Genomic DNA, 19,069 nt, shown 5'->3' with positions numbered 1-19,069 from the left:
GTTTTTACTAAATGCAAGCAGGCTGTCCTTTGAACAGATGTAGTCAAAAGGAGAGGAAAATGTGATACCTGTCTGGTAGCAGCAGAGGGTCCCAGCCACCTTTACAGAGTTCAGAGCACCCGACAGAATCAACAGCAGTCTGAGACTGTTTTACATAGAACTTTGTGAAATTAAATTGCCAGTATTTGTTCTAGAAAAAAAATCACTTTTAGCACGTGAGCAGCATTACCTTTTTTGTCTTGTTTGTAAAATCTGAAGACGGATTAAGAAACAAACTATTGTTCTTCTGTTACTTTTTTTGTGTGAACATCTGTTCACCAACAAATCATTTTCGTATTGTCTTTTGGCAATAATTTAGAGCCCTAACATATTAGAGCTGGTGATCTGTAGTGTTGTAAAGGCAAGAATTTATGTGTAGTTTCTCATTTTGAGCCATGTTGCTTCCTGCTAAAATGGAAGCTCTAAATAAGATGAAACAAACTCCTATATTCTTATAAATATTCTTGTAAATATTACTCAGTATCATAAAGAATACAAGAATGTATATGATCAGCTAATTTTCAGTTTATGCTACTGTACCTTATATACATAAAATGTATAAATGGTTTCTTTTGAATGCATGTGATGAAGTGTGGGCCAGTACCTGTTGCAGTATACTGACATGAGAGTTGACCATAGCAAAGCCAGCGCAGGTTGGTTTAATCTTAGTATTTAAAGAATGCCTGTGCCACAATGAGGTTGTACAGAAAATAAGTGATTTTTATTGTTACTGTCTGAGTAAAAAAAAAACCAGAACAAAAAGAATTCAGGACTGCCAAACTCAGATGCATCTTTATCCCTTGTTGTTCTGTAGGTCTTCCAGCTTCAAAATGAAGAGGATGCTCAAATGTGACTCTGTCACTGAAAGCGTAACTCACAAGCCCAATTTCTGACCACAGGGGGAAAGTGAAAGGTCACTTCTAGACGATTGTTTTAATTAAAAAGAATCAGCAAAGTGCTCAGTCCTGTACCCAGTATAGCACACTGGAACTTGGTAACTGCTGAAGGAAGGAAGGTCTCCCTTCTGCTGCCAGCACAGTGCTTCTACTGCTTAAGCTTGTGAATGATGTTCCCTTAACCAGTCTGTGAATCACTTCAACTTTTTGTGGAGTGTGACACCCCCTCGCACACCATTCCCCCCAGAAAAAGTGGGGACTGCTGGAGGTAGGACCTCACAGCTGGAAGAGGACATGAAGGAGAGTGTCTTGGTCAGCTAGATTAGCTGACTGTGGGAGTGTTATTTAGCCTTCAGGCTAAATAATAAGAACGAAACTGAAGGTAGAACTATAAACTTTGAGCCGAACTAGGCTTCACTTAGATCTCTTGATATACTGGTAGTCTAAACTTTCCTTGTACATGCTTGGCAAGCTGTCATTTAGGTTTCATGGACACATTGAGACAAGAGTTTTACTGAAAGTACAGCATCTGATTTTGAAAGAACTTTATAAATACAGAACTATAAAAGATTACCTGTTATTTTAAGGTAGCCTGCCATATAATCACTAATCACAATACACTGCATTTTTAAATGTTTGCATGTTATTACATGTGTACCTGGCTTGTGCCTGATATTTGTGGAACAGTAACATCAGACAGCTAATCTCCCTGAATCTGTCACTGAAAATCTCACTGCTGCTCCTTGTGATTCTCAGCCAGTGGTATTTTAAACAGAAAGCCCTTGTGATTGCAGGGCTTGTCTTTATTTTCTTCATTGCAAAGGCCCACTAAATTTCTTTGTTCAACAAATTATCACATTTTTCTTTTTTATTTCTTAATTTTAAAACACATAATAGAATTGTGTCTGTTTCCTGTCTGTTACGTGCAAGTTGCCCTTCATCAAAATGCATTTAACACAATTTATTCACTTAAAAAGCACTCCCTTTAAGTAGTTTTCACTGTACTTCATAAGCATGGAAATGCTGTATAGGTAATATTTATAAGGCAGAAGGAAATTCAAGGTCTCTAATTGGAGCCGTGCTGTTCTGAAATCTCTTTGGGGGGAAAAAAAAAAGTCTAGACTCTTGGGATTCTGTATAAATGTAATATGAAGTCTTCTGTAATCCAGAATGATCTTGTAGAATATGTGTGCTTATTTAAAATAAATTAGTTCATACATTCATGTTGGATAGGCCTTTTAAAAATATATACTCTTTCAGCTTAGTTTTCTCAGTTGTTTAGTCACAATATTTTGCTCTTCATTAAAACGCTCGATTTAACAAGACTAATTAATTTGCAGTCACTCTGTGCTAACATGAAACTGAAAGCTTGCCTTTACTTGCTTGTGTTTTGGACTTGCACTTCCACTGTTTCCTCTCTCAATTCTGGAAGAATACGTTGATTCATATACACTTCATTTATCCTGCTTTCCCTCTCCGAGAGCAGAATCTCTTCCTTCCATCTCCACTGAGGAGTTGTGTGTGGTTTGTCGAATTTTATTCTTCATGTTTAATGTTTTCTCTTTTAACATTTTTTTCCCTTCACTTGTTTGGCATTTCCCCCTGCTGGCCGACTGCAGTGACGGCACCTCTCTCCCCGTGGAAATGGAAGGCCGAGGCTGTCCTTGACTATCACGGCTCTGTCGTGGAGGCGTTGGCTGCTCTTCTGACATTTTTTTGGTGTCCTCTGAACGCCTCTGGCAGATAGATAAAATCCAAAGAATAGTCTATACAAGCAGGACGTGCACATACCTGAGTTTCTCCCCTTCAGAAGTGCAATTGCACTTTCAGTGATAGTCAGAGGTACCTCTAGTTTTGCATTTCATTGCCTGCAGTCTTGCGACACTACCCAGATCATCGTGTTTTGTACTCTGGACCTCTTCCCAAAACTGTTAAGGCACTTTTGCCTCACTAATGTATCATTCCCACAAGCTAGTTCTTTCCAAGATAAAATGGGTTGCTAGGAGGGGAAAAAGGGTTTGGCACTCAATAAGAAATTTCTCCTCAAGTTTAAAAGGATAAAATCAGACATCCCTCCCTTCTTAATGGAATTTCAGGGGGAGAATTAGTTTAATAGGTATTGTGGTAGAGTTTTCTTAATATTTTCTTGTTCCTTGCATCTTTGGTTGTTAAATCAATTATTAGGATTTATCATGTGTGTTCTTTCTAGAAAAAGTCTTCTCTCCTCCTCTCAACTCCCTCTCCCCCCCTTTTCACCAAATAGTCCTCTGTCTCTGAAGTACAAAAGGAAGGCAGGAACTTCTCAGCAACTGGAATGAGAAATTTGCAACACAGGTGAAGAACAATATAGGTTAATAAACTGATTTTGCTAGACATTCTATTAAAAACAAAACAAAACCATAACTCACAAACATTCAAATAACTTCCCTTTGCATTTCTTATACATTTTGAGACCAAAGAGTAGGCTATTACAGCTAGGAGGGGATAGCTCCTTCTGTTTTCTGTTGACCTTCCATCTTATTTTCCTTCCCAGTGGTATATATACTTTGTAAATACTTGAAAACAATTCAAAAAAAGAAATTATAGTTTTAAGACTTAACAGATTAACTGACATCTTTTTGAAGTTAAATTGTTAAACAATGTTAAAAAAAAAATCCCCCATGTTTCCGGCAACTTTATGGAATGTTGAATAATGCAGCAAAAAATTTTTAGAAACAAGTGCCAAACTTGCCTTCTGCTGATTTATACCTTCACATCATGTAAATATTTCAATTTTGCAAAAAATTCCTCAGCTCCCTACTTCAAATATGAAAATTTGCTGTTGCACTGTTAGTAAAACATAAACTTATAGACGTTATTGATATTGGGGGTTCTCTTGGTGTGTGTTTAGCTAAACAGTCCTTCTAAAAAGTAATTCACTGAAATAAAAATCCAGGTCGTACAACATAAAACATTTTTTTACATGAGCAAGAATTTAGTCACACTGCATATAAGATGATTTTGTGTGTACCTAGAAGCTGGTGAGTAGTAACTCACTGAGCAAAGTGAGACTTGGTGGTTCTGCAATACTAGAACTTCTGAATGCAACAGTGCTCTGAAATGTCCCTATACACTGGTGTCTGGGCACAAAAAGGAGAGTTTTACTGATGGTAATTTTACGAATGTTAGGTTAAATGGGGAGCCCTTGATACTAAATCAGAAAGAACATCTGCAGGCTTACAAATGGTCATAGGTTAGAGCGGCTTCTCTGATTCAAGAAATAGGGTAAGACTGCAAAGAAGAGGGGTTTATACACAGGTAAAAAGTTAGAGCAACATATCTTGAATCTGCTCAAGTGACAGAGATGATTCTGAGATTGTAAAACATGTTTGTGCCAATTTTCTACTAGGCCAAATGTAGTTTATCATTTTGCTGGAGAGTGTGATTTCATACTCCATCCCACCACCAAGACGCTAGGAAGAGTTACTAATGCCCAGCGGAGGGCATAGGACAAGATCTAAGAGGGTGATTGACAACTGTTTACACGTGTTTGGTGCTATGGCAAGTTTTGGTTGATATTTTAAGAATCAGCTTGTGGTTTTATTTTTATACTAGAGATGGTCTTTTAAACTGTAATGAGTCTTCTGGCTCATTTTCTATGTGTTAAATATAGTACTGGCAAATGATGGTGTTGCACACTTCTATTTAAACTTAGTTTGATGGGTTTATAAAGTGTTTCAGGGAAGTTAAAGCAATCTATCCCCTAGTGAAGTCAGCTTCAGGTATCTTAAACTCCAAACTGTGTTTGTTTCATGTTGAATCATAGCAGAAGAACTTTTAGGTAGAAGTGAAGTTTGTAGTTGGAATCCTGTAAGTTGTCTGCATGCATAAGCAGAAAAATCCAGGCTCCTTGACCAGTTTAGGGGGAGTTAATCTATCAGTATTTTGTGGGGATAAGGAAGGAGGAGGAGAGAGCAGTTGTACACATGGACAGACTGGAAGGCATGGCTTGTAGACTTCGGTGCAGTCTCGGTTATCTTGAGCAATCCTGTTGGTTCTTTTACCACCTGCCTGGCATGTGTTATTGGGGCTGGCTGGGAATTCTCCCAGCTGCAGCACGACAGGAAGATCAGATTCCGTGCACTGGCACAAAAGAGGCTTGTTTTTATCACAGGAGCAACAGCACCGCTAAGGTTGGTCATTGAAACATGAGCATAATAATAATGTAATTTAAAATTGGTTATATACCCTGTCTCGCCTGTGTTTGGTCTTCTTAAGTTTGCAGAAGTCCCACTCTGTTAAGGAGTATGAGTTGCTGACTTGAAAATCACAGTAAAGTATCTGCTATGGCTTGTTTTCTTAGAAGACAGTGATAGAGTGCTCTCTGTTTACAGCATGTCATTCAAATATGGGAGGGAGAGCTGTTGCTGTGAGGAGTTCACAACTCAAAACTAAAGTCCAGAGAGAAAACTCTGAATCCCTTCTGTATGGTGTGTATCTTGTGCACCAGAAAAAAAGAAGAGAAAAAGAAGAAAAAAAAAATCTTTGCCCTTATAATGTAGAGCAATTCTCTGAAATGCAAAAGAATATCAGGTCACAACTGCCTGTGCACAGCATTTAGTCCTTTTTTTTCCCGAGTTCATTCTGTGCACTGAACAAGACCAAGATCCTTTTGGTGAAAAGTAAAATAAACATAATTAAATATTGTAACACAATATGAATGTATAGAGTTCCATGGTCTGACAGTAGACGTGTGCTAGTTTCTAGAGTTACAAAAAATGCAAAGAAAAAATTGCTGAACATGACATTTAATTCTTTCCAGTTTTTCCAAGTATGTCTCTGGTTATAGTAGAGTAAACTTTATTGTATAACTTGAAGGTAGTAATAAGTATCTAATTGTTATAACCAGACATCTTAATATACAGATAATTAGCATTTAAATAGTCTTAAGCCTTCAGGTGCTGTATGCTAAAATGTTTTCACCACCATGTGCTCTTCTGGTGTCCTCAGGTACTACCAAGCCTTAAACATAGGAGTTTTGAGATCTTAGTTTTCATAACAGTCCCATAAAGTGAGTAACTTTTCTAATCATAGATCATATATGTATTTTAGGAAGCGCTGTTAATTTGACTCCGAGACGTGGGGTTTAAAAAATCCCTAAATATGGCAGAATATAATGTAATAATCCGAGAGTTAACCTTGCAGGCTCCTGCCTTGGACAGTTTACAATATGTTTCTGGAGTATTCAAAAGGCTACCTCAGTAAATTGGACAGCTGAGATTTTGTGATACATTTATGCTGTTGAACTTTTTGTTAGAAATCCCTGTATAATGCTAAACTCTTCCGACTTCTCTATTGATAGGAGTGATTGTGAGCTGTCTCAACTTTCCAATGTGTTTGTAGTGGGAATGAGAAAGGCAGTGTGAGTGTCTATATGTACTTTTGCTGTGAACAAGAAATAATCTCATTCCATCTACAGAGCACACTTTATCCCTTTTTCATTAATACTATTCTGTGTTGGTTCCCAGTATCCACAAATACAGGGAGTTGTCAAGAACCAAAGTTACAGATAGAGTTGGTTGTAGGCTGTTCTCTACTATAAAAATGCTAAGAGCAGTTGAAAAATCTGTTTAAGATGCCTGGGATTACCAATCTTGGATATTTGTTCTTCATTTCTCTGTCTCAATCCTCTATTTAAGAAAACTTACCTGTATAAAGCACAAGCTTTTCTCTGGCTCTTATTAATGCGCTGCTTATGAAGAAACCGATTTGTTATTTGTTGTTGGGCTTAGATATTGAGTTTAAAAAGCCATGCAAATCAAAAGTTCAGAATGTCAAGAAATTCTATTGATACGTCATCCTTTGTGCTTGTCCTTTTTACTAAATGACACAGGGATGTTAGTAAAAATAGTATATCTGCGTGAGGGCAGAATTTTGTGTTGCCAGAGGTTTGACATTCAAAGGTTAACCCGTTTTAAACACTTAAGAAAAAGCCTGTAGTAAATTATGTACAGAAGAGGATGCAAATGTATTTCCATTCCCTATATAGGTCCTCTCTAAGTGACTTCTCCAAGGCAACACAGTGGTTCACTTGGATAGTAACGATTAAACTCCTTGTGTACTAAACTTTGTCCTTGGGAGCTCCTGACTTCTGAGTCTAGGGTTGCAGCAAGATTAAATGCAATCTGAAGGTTTGTAACTGTGCAGCTTTTTTCTGCACAGTTCCATCTTGATGGAGCTAGGGTCCTGCTATGGAGGCGAGTCTCTACGTAGGGGGAAAAAGGAAGGAAGGAACAGTTGCTGTTATTTTTAAGTGACAGCTTTCTTGTCAGGTTGTGTGTACATGTGCTACAAGTAAATTGATATTTTTCTTTTTTTAAATAAAAATCATGCTTATTTATTCTCAGACTGCGTTTGCAGATGTGCAGTACTGACTGTTTTGTTCAGCTTTCCAAAGGCAGTAATTTAGAGCAGTGAGCTGGTTTGTTTTTTTTTTTTTTATTAGTAGCAAGGACAGATAGTTGTAGTTGCTTGTTGAAGAGGGCACTTAGTACTTGCAGGATGAAAGGGCTTCCTCTGTAGATTTCTGGACCAATTAAGTGACTGATTGATAGTGGGAGGTGGAGGTGACAAGTAAGATTTTAATACCAAAAAGAAACAACCAGAGTTTGAGAATAATACCTGTCTCTTCAGCACCCTCAAAAAACCCCCAGTATTTAAAATTCTGTAGCATTTAGAGCAAATGTACTTACTTTGAGAACAACCTCAAAACAGTCCATACTTCCCAGTTCATAACCTGTCATGCTAGCAGCTGGGTGTTATGTAAACTAACCTGAAATTGCTCTGAAATGAAACATTACCTTTAATATTCTGTGGTTCAAAACGCACAGGAAAGTTTGAGACTAAGAGACTGACAATACTGTCACTGCCAGCAGTAGGCTTCCTGTTTTCTGTTCTCAGCGGTCATCAGCACCTGGTTCTGCTGGTTAGTAAATGGAGCCCCTCCACTTGTGCTGGTCTCCAATGGGCAAGAGATGACTGTGACTTTCTACTGCTGTATCTTTTTATAAGGCTGGGGCTTAAACATGTGAAGACTTACATGTGGATAGAAACGTCTGCAAAGATCTCGTTAGCTGTGAAGTTAAAGCTGCAAATACACTAATATTCTAGTATTTTACTAGAAAATTTGGGGTATTTTGGAACCTTTTTTTAATCATCAGGCAAAGTAATTGAGCACATGAGTTATCACTTATATTGTAACTATCTTTTTAGAACTCTGACTCATGAGTTTTCTATGATTCATGTGGTGATTTCAGAGGTATTACCTTGCTGTGCTACAGAATGTTCTACCCATGACCCAGGCAGCGAAACGGGCAGTGCCTGTTCTTGGCCTGCACACTTTGTGTCCCATCATATTGGCTTACACTGCTGTTCGTTTCAGCAGTACTCTGGGATTTCAGCTCTAGTGTCTGTGCCCACCTGCCACCTGCTCTACCATCTTTGGGTGTTGGTGTAACCTCTAGCAGAGATGGTGGGCAAATGTCGAGGGTGGGTAACCTTGTCACATTTAGCTGTGGCAACTGACAGGGCTTATGATATAGATCTTAATAAATGTAATGGAGAGAGGGTCTTTTCTCCCACGGGAGGGGGACACTGACCTTGTACAGAACTAGAAAAATTTGTACCTCTAAATGCTTCTCCCCCTGGTGACAATAGTAGTTTGTATTTTAATCCAGATTAAAATTGCAGGTCACCACAGTTTTCCCTGCCACTTCAAACAGGATTTCTTTCAAAGTGGTATTTTATAGTTAGCTTCTGCATTTAAAAAAAAAAAAAAAAATAACTTCCCTGAAGAAAAACCAACCAAAAACCCCTTTCTAAAATCCAAACCCTTCCCTCTCCAACTTTTCAAACATTCAAATACTTTTTTTTTGTTTGTTTGTTTCAGACAAAACTCTAGTTAAAATATTTGTAATTATCTTTTTTGTTGTTGTTTTTCTTTTGTAGGAGGGGGTAGAGAGCTGAAAGGGTAACTTACTCAACATTGGTAAGTACTTCCCAAGGCTAAAGTAACTTACCTAAGAATAGATGGTATGAAGAGCTGGCATCCATTCCTGGAAAATCTTGATGGTTACTGAAACTGAAATTCTATCTATTCTTATATTCAGGAATTAAATCTTAAAAAGTAAATGTTGCTGATGGAAACCCCAGTCTTGTAAATAAAATCTCTGTAAGGCTGAGATTGGGCCCAAGGGTTTGTAAGTACAATGGACAATTAAATTCATCTACTCAAAAATAATAATGTTATGTTGCTTTTTTTTTTTCTGTGTAATGTGAAAACCAAATTTATTTGAAGAGATTTTTGGCTCAGAAAGACTTCTCTCTAAAAATCTGAGTTATTCAGAGTCCTTCCATATACACAGAAGGCATTCATGGCTTTTTGTGTGTCCTACCTTTTTTATATAAATATATATCCCTTGTCAGCTGTGTTTCTAGTGTAGCTTCCAAAATAGTCATAGTTGAAATAGTATTGTGATATTTTAGAGGTTCCCATGTAGATTGTATTTAATTGAGATAACAGAAGTGTGAATGCACTTATGTGATTGTTGCAGAGTTTAAGATTTCATTCAGTCTTTGAATATTTAAATAGTCTGTACGCAGTGCATTGGGGCACTTAACTGAGTATGAAATTATAAGTCTTGAAGCAACCACTTAAGAACGAAGCGATTACTGGTAATAAATAAATGCCAGCAAGAAATTGAATGGAGGACTCCTGCCTCTAATAGTTGAAATCCATCCAAAAATGCCTCATTTACCCCTTGCTCAGTGTTCTTCCTGGCTGAGACTTGGAGGTATGTCTGGATGTACAAGAGATGCACGTACTCCTGAATCCTATGCCTTCCTTTTGGAAATCACCAATTCTCACATAGAACAAGGCATTTGCTTGTTTTCCTTTAAAAATAATGGCATGAAGAATTTTTGCAGGCCAAGCCTTCCATGCAATTTCAGTCATCTACAAGCTTCTTATTTGAAATAATTCCACTGCCATAAGTGTAAAGTGGAAAATGCACCATGTTCTATGGTTAATTCAGAGATGGTTTTACACCTCTTTGAATGTCGTATTTTAGGTAGTTTATATCTACTGAACTTAAGTTTCTAAATCTTCCCTTTAAGTTCAGTCTAAAATAATAAAAGTTCAAAAATACTGAAAGTTTTTGCACTAGCAAAATGTATAGCCACACATGTAATTTTTTACCTCCTCTCAAAGGAAGTATGAGCAATATTTAAGCAGATGCCCTGATAGATATTTATAGACATTATTCTATGTGAACAGGAAAAAAGCAGTTTATGTGTTGCTGGATATAAGGAATGATTGGGGTGTTTTTTTTTTTTTTTTTTTTTTTTTTTTTTTTTTTTTTTTAATTTTATTGGTCATTAAACATTGGATAAATGTATACGGCACTCTGGGGGAATTCTAGGCAGGATTAACTCAATAGTTATTCGTGCTTGGGAAGGGAAGCTGCGAGTGTGTGTTCTAGAAAGAAACAATTGTATATATTTCATATTCAGAATTTGGCAACCTGACTAAACTTAAAAATTAAATATTTTTTTTCATATTTATACCCCTATAAACATAGCTAGGCTCAGTAACTACTTTTTTTCTGCAAGGCAGAAAATGGAGCATTTTTACTTGAACCTCTTAAAAATTAATTATGGAAAATCTTGCTAGCTGTTCAAGGCATAGATGCAATTACCTTGGATTAGTTTTTATGAACCATCAATACTACAATTTCTATCTGTCAAATTAAGTTGTGCATTAATAGAGGTTGCTCAATCTTTATATATTCTTTTACAGAAATACTGTGTCATATTTGCTATGAACATGTATTGGACTTTTAAGTGATGGATATTTTTTATATTCTCAGTTGAGATAACTGTTTTGCTGTTCCGCACTCAACTTTGAAGTTAGCGTGTAGCTACAGAGCTATAGGAACTATTCATCATGTGTACCTTCTGATTTTTTTGAAGACACTGAGAAAGCAACTGACCATATCTGCCTGTCTTTACCCTGAAACTGAATTTCCAAGAGTGAAAAAGACATCTTGCCTCTGTAGTGTGTTCTAATTTTCATTAACCAGTCTCCCACGTGGTTTTATGAAGCATGGCTTCTTTTGCAGTGGTAGGGACTCGAAGCATGCTATAATTGTTCTTGTCAGTGAGTGGAAGTAATAATCCGTGATTCTGTTTTCTCATTACTGTTTGTGGTAATAGGACAGGGAACTATGTGTAATTTCCATGTATCCCTTGATACAGATTACAATTTTATAGAGACTAGTGCTGCAAAGGCAGCTGTTTTCACTCATCTGTGTCACATGTGGGAGAGGCCCTTGCAGAAGGTCATTTCATGTGTTGGCTAGAAAGTTTGATCAGGCCTTTGTTATTTAAATAAGTAACTTTAAACTAACAGCAGACAACTGACAAATAATTTAAATATAATGCTTTTTACTCCCCCCTTTATAGTCTTCTCTTTTTGTAATATATTGTAATATATATTCAAATATATTTGAAAAGGTGAATGATAAAAAAACAAAACACACACCTTCAACGTTTTTATTTTCAGGAGTTCACAAATTTGTCCACTACTTCAGTTTGCTGTAGTGACACAACACTAAAAGAAAATTCTTTAACTTATGGGAATTACTCTCTTTTTTACAGCCTTCATGTCTAATCAAAGCTGTCAGGATCCTTTGGAAAACATTGTAGGCTCATTAGGAAGGCCTCTGAGTTGGCAACAACACCTGTGCAATGATTGTGAGCAATTTTCAAAAAATAAAAAAATAGGAACTATTTTAACACTGCACCAATTCCTTAATTGTGGTATCTGGATGGAAAAGTGACTGGAAAAATTGCTATATAATGTTTTCCAGTGACTTTCATGTGTATGTATTTATAGATGTTTTTACATGGGTTCCACTATGATTTGAGCATATGGGAATCTTAATCCTGTTTCGGAAGCTGATACTTTTAACATATTTCTGAAAAAAAGTCTCTTGTCCAGCATTCAGGGCTTTTAGATGTGTATTTGGTAATGCTTTCCTATGTCAGAGATTGGGGGGATTAATTTGTTTGCAGTACAAGTGAAGATGCTAAACTTTATACTCATGATCTACAAGTAGATTTCCAAGATCAAAAAGATTATAAAATTAATCTTTTTGAAATGTCTTGTGCTGCTTAATATCACTCTTCAGTTTCTTCAGAACAGATTTCAACTGAAATTACTAACTTGGCACAAACTTTAGGCAGTGAGTTATTATTATATAAAAGTTGTTCTGTTAAATAACATGCACACTGTCCCATCTAAGAACAGCTTTGTAGTATCATGGAAGTGTGTTAATGCAGTACATTCAATTTAACTATTTATTGTGGTTGTAGAATTTTATTCTCCAGAATAAGTTTTCATCTACACAGATTTTTAAAACATTCTTGGTAGTTAAATTTGCTAATTTAATATGCAACTGCAATAAGATATTGGTAGGAAATAGCTGCCTGCAAACTAAGATAAGGGATAAGTATGTCAACTTTGGGATATGTGGGAAGAAACAAATTTGGCTAAATGACTCCAAGGCAGGCATTTTGTAGAGCCTGCAGATTTCTTGTGTTCAAAAGACTGACTGTATTTAGGCTAGAGAGCTGCATTTGAATATAGTTAGTTCACCGCTGAGTTCCTGTTGTGTTATAATCTCCTTTTTTCAAATTGACTCTTCTCCTTCACTAACCAAAACAAAACCTTTATTTTTCTATAGGACTGGTGTTAAAGAGGAAGCCAGAAACTAAAGGCACTGGAATCAGCAAAGACACTTCTAGAGAAAGTGGAGAAGGTAGAGGATGGAGCTGCAGACTCTACAGGAGGCTCTGAAAGTGGAAATTCAGGTTCACCAGGTAATTTATATACTTTCTTGCTTTAAAGCAATAGCAGCATTAGTACTGCTGACAGTATTACTACTAATGGGAGCATTAAGCAATAGCACTACAACTATAGTAATAATTGTTTTATAAGCTTGAAACGACTTCAGAATTTTATACTCTGCATTTTTGACCTGACCACCTGTTGTTTTTTAGCAAATGTGAAAAATCTACATATCAAGCTGTGGGTGGGGATTTTTTTTAGTATTTTGTAGCGGTAATAAAAGCATTCTGAAAACCGTGTTCAGCTGCTTCTGTCTGGAAGTTTTTTCTGATATTCTGAAGCCGACTTCAGTATTCAGTTGGCAATGGAGGAATATGGTGGAGGAACTTTGAAGTGAAATGTATATAGTGCTGCATTAGTTTAATCTGGTGCTTCTCTTCTTGAATGTCTTCTACTTTAGTAGCTTCTAAACTATATTTTTGATAACCAAAATGTTGTAGCTCTTGGGATTTGTAAATTTTTACAATGTTGGGTCTTTTTACTAGTAACCTGTTCAGTACTGTAAGTCAGTAGGGTTGCAGTTTGCCATTGTTTTACAATGCCAATGAGGAACTATTACAACTAATGATACTAAAACCTAATTTAGGGAATATAGGAGGACTTAGGCATATTAATTCTTGGAAGAAAATTATTACAGCCACAGACAAAGGCTAGCTGCCAACTTGAAATGTTAAATTTAACAATGAGACCTTTTCTAAACACAGTTCTCCAAGTATTTCTGATGCTCTTCAGATATATGAAGCTCACAACTGTTACACAGTGGATAAAAGAAATATATATTAAGTAATATTGATCAGTGTAATCCATCATATGAAGTTTGGAAAGTGTTTCATAATTACTTGGTGAATTGTCTAAAATGTGGTCTGGATGGCTTGTTCAATGCTTACTGCAATGATGCGCATATTGCAAGAACTTGAATGGGCAAATTAGTAAAATCAAGTATGTCTGCTTTAACAAAATACAACTCACAGCCAGGGATGAAAACTTGAAAAAGCTAAGGATGGATTTCCAGAAGTACAGATGAGTATGTTGCTCTCCTCAGTAACTCCGAGGCCTTTGTATTCAAAACTTCAATGAAGTTTTGTTGTGGAGGTAAGGAAGTTCAGAAATTACCCATGGCATTTTGCTGCAGATATAGAAATGTTTAAGGCCAGTAAGTAATTTTTTCAAGTATTAACTACTGTAAAACAATCAAAATGTTAATCCTGCTTGTATTTGCGTGACAGCGTTCACTCCTTGTGTGCATCTTCATTCCCCTTTATGCCCAAGTGAACCAAAAATTTTAAGACTGTGAATTTTGAATAATCTTTAGCATCTGTTCATAATGATGCTGATGAACAGAGATGAAGATTGAAAAATATCCAAAAAGACCTTTTTTTTAACAGCTAAAGTTGGTGGGGTTTTTGACGTTTTTACTTTAACTTCGCCCAGTTGTCATTAAAAGTGAGCTGTGGCACGAAAATCAACTTTAATTAGATTTGGTTTTAGTTTATGAAACTAGAAAAAGCATTATATCAAAAGGTTTCCTTTTTAATTCAGGATGCTGTATCCTTTTTAATTCAAGATGCTGTATATTTCTATAGTTAAGGTTAAGAAAAAGTCTATATGTTTACAGTGGAAAATAACACTTGCAACAAAATGTTGGGTGTTTCAGTAAAGGTTTTGTGAACTGTGTTTGCATGGTTATTGCTTGTCAGCACACACACTGATAGAAATTAAAATGGTTTTGGCACTAAAAAAATATCTTAAATGAAATGCTTGAGCTTTCTTGTATAGCTTTGAATTTTGTAACCTAAAGAGATACGTGTTCCCTCTTTTCACTCAGAATTTATGAAGAATTGTCACGTCATCTTTTATTTCTCTGGTATTTCTTTTTCTGAGGACTCTCTAACAAAGCTTGCCAACATTCACACAGTCATGGTTTGTTGTCCTGTTAGAAGTGGTGGACAGGTGTCTGTGGTGAGCATAAGGAACTCAGCTCAGCCACTAAGCCCTCCCAGCTTCCTGATGCACTGTGTTGCCTGTGACTGCTTGCATAGCTGTACAAGTGATTCTCAGTATCATGTGATTTTGTTTGTAGAATAGCTCCTTGGGTATTGCCTCTTCTGTTTCACTTCCAGAACTCTGTCTGAAGCTTTCATAATGCTGCTTTGGCAAAGTGTATCTAAAACTACTAGTAAGAACCCAAAACAGATGTTTAGTTGTTCAGAAACAGCAACTTTTTTTGTCTACTTTCTATGACCAGAGAATCCACCATGAATGACACCTGACCGGATCACTTCTGTATGAGTGTACAACTTGAATATTCAATTGCCTTCCATGTCAAAGCTATATTGCTTGTCCTGAGAAGAGATGCATCAAGTCTAAGTAGTTCATTTTGCTAATGTGTTGACTTAATTAAGATAAATTTGAAGCAGTCTACTCTTCATAGTTTCGATCACAAGAGGTGTTAAAGGACTTAAATTCAGGTATTCTTACAGAAGGGTTGAGTTTCATGGATGATTCCTCAAGCTGATGTGTGGCAGGAACCTAAAGCATCCTTGCCCTTCTCTTATTTAATGGGAAAAAGAGCAGTAGCTTTTAAAATACTTTAAATTTAGCTTATGTTTAAGAAGAATATTTTTTTTCCTTAAAATTGTATTACATAGTACTGTATGATCCAAAAATTTAGCAATATTTTATGAAGAGTTTACAGTACTGACTGTATTGTCTTATGACTGTGTCTGCAGGAGCACTTCATATAAAAACTAACAGATTTGTTGCTTGTCAAGCTCCAATGTGGCAGGAAGCACCAAGGAAAAATAAGCTAAGTGTGTTCCTGTGATGCTGAATGACAGCATGACGAAACAATAATATTCAGCGTAGATAAATGCCAAGTGATGCACTTTGGAAAACAAGCCCAGTTTTACATCTGCAATAGCAGGCTGTGAACTGGCTGTTGGCACAGTGGAAGGAGTTTTTGCAGTACAGAGTACTTGAGTGTTGCATGTAGTTTTAAACTTTGCCTCCAGATGATGGAGGCAAACTGGAGAATTATGGAAGAGTGTGATAGAGACAAACTAGAGAATTATGAAAGAGTGCCAAGAGTGAACAAAGTAATGGAATGATTCATGCGTGAGGAGTCTTTCAATCTGAAGAAGTAAGGACTGATGGGGGAATATGTGGTGTGGAAAAAATATAAGAAGGAGCTGAATAGAGAAGCAATCATAGACTCATACAATGTCTTAAGTTGGAAGGGATCTGTAAGGATCATCAAGTCCAGGTTCCAACTCCTCTTGACTCAAGTCAGCTCTGTTTTTCCATAATCCTATTAGTCCCTCATGCTTGCATTGTAAGGGAACAGATTCAAAAGAAAAAGGAGGTCATCCTTTTACATAAGAGTCCTGTAATTTAACTTGGGAACTTATAGTCACAGAATCTAGAATGTTTTCCTGCTTCAAAAAGTAATTAAAGCAGATCAATGAAAGAAATGTGTGTTAGTAGCTACTAAACCTAAGACAAAGTCTTTGAAAACATTAGAGATGTAAATTTCTACAAATTTACCAAAAAATATATTAGAGGAGTTTTTGGTTTATGTTGTGTCTTCATTCTGGGCTCTGGTTTTCTTTGGTAACTTTTTTCTTGCTTAGCAATAGACAGCATTCTCCTGCAGCTGCCTGAAGGAAGTGAGGGAGGAAGAATAGTTAATGGTAACAATCTGTCTGTTTTCCTTTTGAATGTGGAGGGCATCTCTTCTATAATGATCTCAATCTCCCTCTGTGCGAGAAAAGTGGCAAAGATACTTCTGAACATGGGTCTTCCATCTGGTACCAGCCAAGCCAACACACAGGCAGAGCTTTAGTGCTTGAAACGTTCTGCCCTTGAATATACAAACAGCTTTTGTGCCTGCAGCGGTTGTCTGTGGTTTGTGTTTCTTGTGACTGCAAGCAAAGAGGGGAGCAGTTCTAGAGGACACACAGCTATTAGATTATCTTATGCAGCTGGCTTAAATTGTCTTTAAAAAGCATCACTTGTTCAAGAGCTGTTTTGGAGGAGAAAAAGTGACGGCTTAATACAGTACTTTTACTGTATTAGTAAGAATGGGTTTGGAAATGTTATAATACAGGACTCCAGGCTTTGCTATTGAAATGCTGTAAATGAAATATTTTTCTTTTACGAAGGTTCTTAAAAAATACTGAATTTTAAACTTTTCAACAAGATTCGTAATGAAAATCTTCATTGTGTTGTTGCATCTTTTTTCCTTCTAGAAACTGGTTGCCCAAATGAAGCAAGATCCCCAGGTAACTATTTATTTTTATGTTTGGATCATTTCCCTTAAAAATACATAAAATAACAGTGCATGAAATTTGAGGATTTTAGATATTTCTGGATCACCTTCTTCCTTGCTAACACAGTGTTTAGAAGAAAACTTTTTCATAAGTTTTTGAACAATAACTGTTGGATTGTTTAAAATAAAACCAAAATTCTTGTTATTATGGAGCTTTTTGCCTCATACATATGGTCAATAGTTTAAATCAAGTGACTTTTCTGGGCTATGGTGCAGTTCAGATGAGCAGTAAGTTTCTGAATCTATTGGAAGCTGCTCTCTATAAAAGCTGCCACTATTCACAATAACTTTTTTCCTTTTTCGAGTATCAGAGGGTTCACAGTACAAGAAGAGAAAGGCTGTTCTGTCCAAGAAATTTTGTCCAAACAATGTAGCCTAAGGTCCTGTTCAGACTGCATTTCTTGGGTGTCTTACCAGCCCTGTAGCATCCATAGAATGAACACTTGGCCTTGGGAAGTTTCATAGCTACTGAAGTTGGATAACTGGACTCCCTGCATAGACAGCAGAAGCCATGCCTTTCCCAGTGCCTGTGTAAGGTCCCTGGGCTTTCTTGTACAGCAGTTAAACGCTCCTGGATGCTGGATGGGGAGTTCTGTGGAGCTCTCAACCCAGTCTGAAATGTTGAGTAGAGGGATAAAGGCTGCTCACTTGAGGCTTGCTGTTAAGAGCTCCCATCCCCATACAATTGTCAATGTCCTGTAATTTTCTGAATGAACATTTTATTCTGAGCTCAGTGAAGTGGGAAGACAGCTTTTAATAACACTCAGGTAGTTAAACCTCTGACAGGGAGGGTTAAGTAGAGTGTATTGGAAAATCTGGGTTTTTTTGAATGTTCTTATTCTGATGGGATTTGGGCAAGAACTGCTGCTCTTGTTCACCGGTCAGGTCTGCTAACAATCAGAGCAGAGCAGTTCGCTTTCAGTTCATATTTGCTGAAAGTGAGGTCATGCTGCAAGCAGCCATGCAAAGTTCCTAGAGTCAGGAAAAGTAACTCTGGTCCCTGTTTCCAATGCTCTTAATGCATTTTTATCCCAGATTATAAAGTAGAATCTAGAAGAAGGGAGGATGACTGGTCAATATCTGGTTTTGCTGGAATCAGAGACTGTCTGCAAGCTGAGATCAAAATGCATTTCAAAATTGGAGCAATGTAGAAATAGGGAATATACATGAAGTTTCTGTGATGATATTAGTCTTATGTTTTAATATTTCTGCTTAGCAGACAAAACCTGCATAATCTAGTGTAAAAACTTTACAATATAAATGAGAACCAAAAGAGTGGGAAAGGAGAGAAATTGAGGAAAACTGATTCCCTGTCATGTTTCTGCAGGGCTTCACAGGTTTTAAACTGAGGACAGATGTTTCTTTAATTATTTTTTATTTCTGTAGAAGAGTCCTGGTTAAAATTGTTTTCTGTCTACATCTTTCTAGTGTTGCTAATGGCTTTAAAATCTGAAACTTAGAAAAATGCTACTGTAAGGGAAGTGCTGATATGAATGATGTATCAGGGCAAATGTCAGAAATTTTGCACAGTCTAACGCAAAAGCATGCATGGAGATAAGGACTTATGTATGTTTGCCTTCAATTGATATATATGTGTCAATTAAGATTTAATAGATATGCTTGATACTCTACACAGTTAGGTGTAAATGTCTTTGCATAGCATAGGTGAGAATGTTTTAGATAACATACCATAGCGTACTGTTATATATAAAGTATGATACTGTTGTATTACACATTAACAAACATTTATTGTTTAATTTGAAAAATTCATTAAATGTATAAATATGCTTTATAATGTGATAAGCACTAATGGATGTTTTAATGAAATCTTCTTTCCAAACCGAACTATCTCTGAGTGCT

At 36.6% G+C, this 19,069-nt stretch overlaps 1 protein-coding gene across 16 annotated transcripts in view; it reads left to right on the top strand.

Moving 5' to 3' along the window:
* The window catches only part of PHF21A (PHD finger protein 21A), a 134,365-nt gene that overhangs the window by 21,545 nt on the left and 93,751 nt on the right, over nt 1–19,069 (top strand). For 12 of the 16 annotated variants that reach the window (XM_040066154.2, XM_040066160.1, XM_040066156.1 and 9 more), the window contains 3 exons: nt 8,922–8,961; nt 12,719–12,854; nt 17,130–17,162. In XM_040066154.2, coding sequence (XP_039922088.1) covers nt 12,801–12,854; nt 17,130–17,162 — 87 coding nt within the window. In that variant the 5' untranslated portion in view covers nt 8,922–8,961; nt 12,719–12,800. Of the gene's footprint in view, nt 1–853; nt 953–8,921; nt 8,962–12,718; nt 12,855–17,129; nt 17,163–19,069 lie in introns of all 16 variants that reach the window. The other 4 variants (XM_040066153.1, XM_040066151.1, XM_040066152.2 and 1 more) reach the window with 2 other exon arrangements.

This window comes from Hirundo rustica, chromosome 6 (assembly GCF_015227805.2).
Source record: "Hirundo rustica isolate bHirRus1 chromosome 6, bHirRus1.pri.v3, whole genome shotgun sequence".
NCBI classification, from domain to species: Eukaryota; Metazoa; Chordata; class Aves; order Passeriformes; family Hirundinidae; genus Hirundo; species Hirundo rustica.
This window is presented reverse-complemented; position numbering and strand designations above follow the sequence as displayed.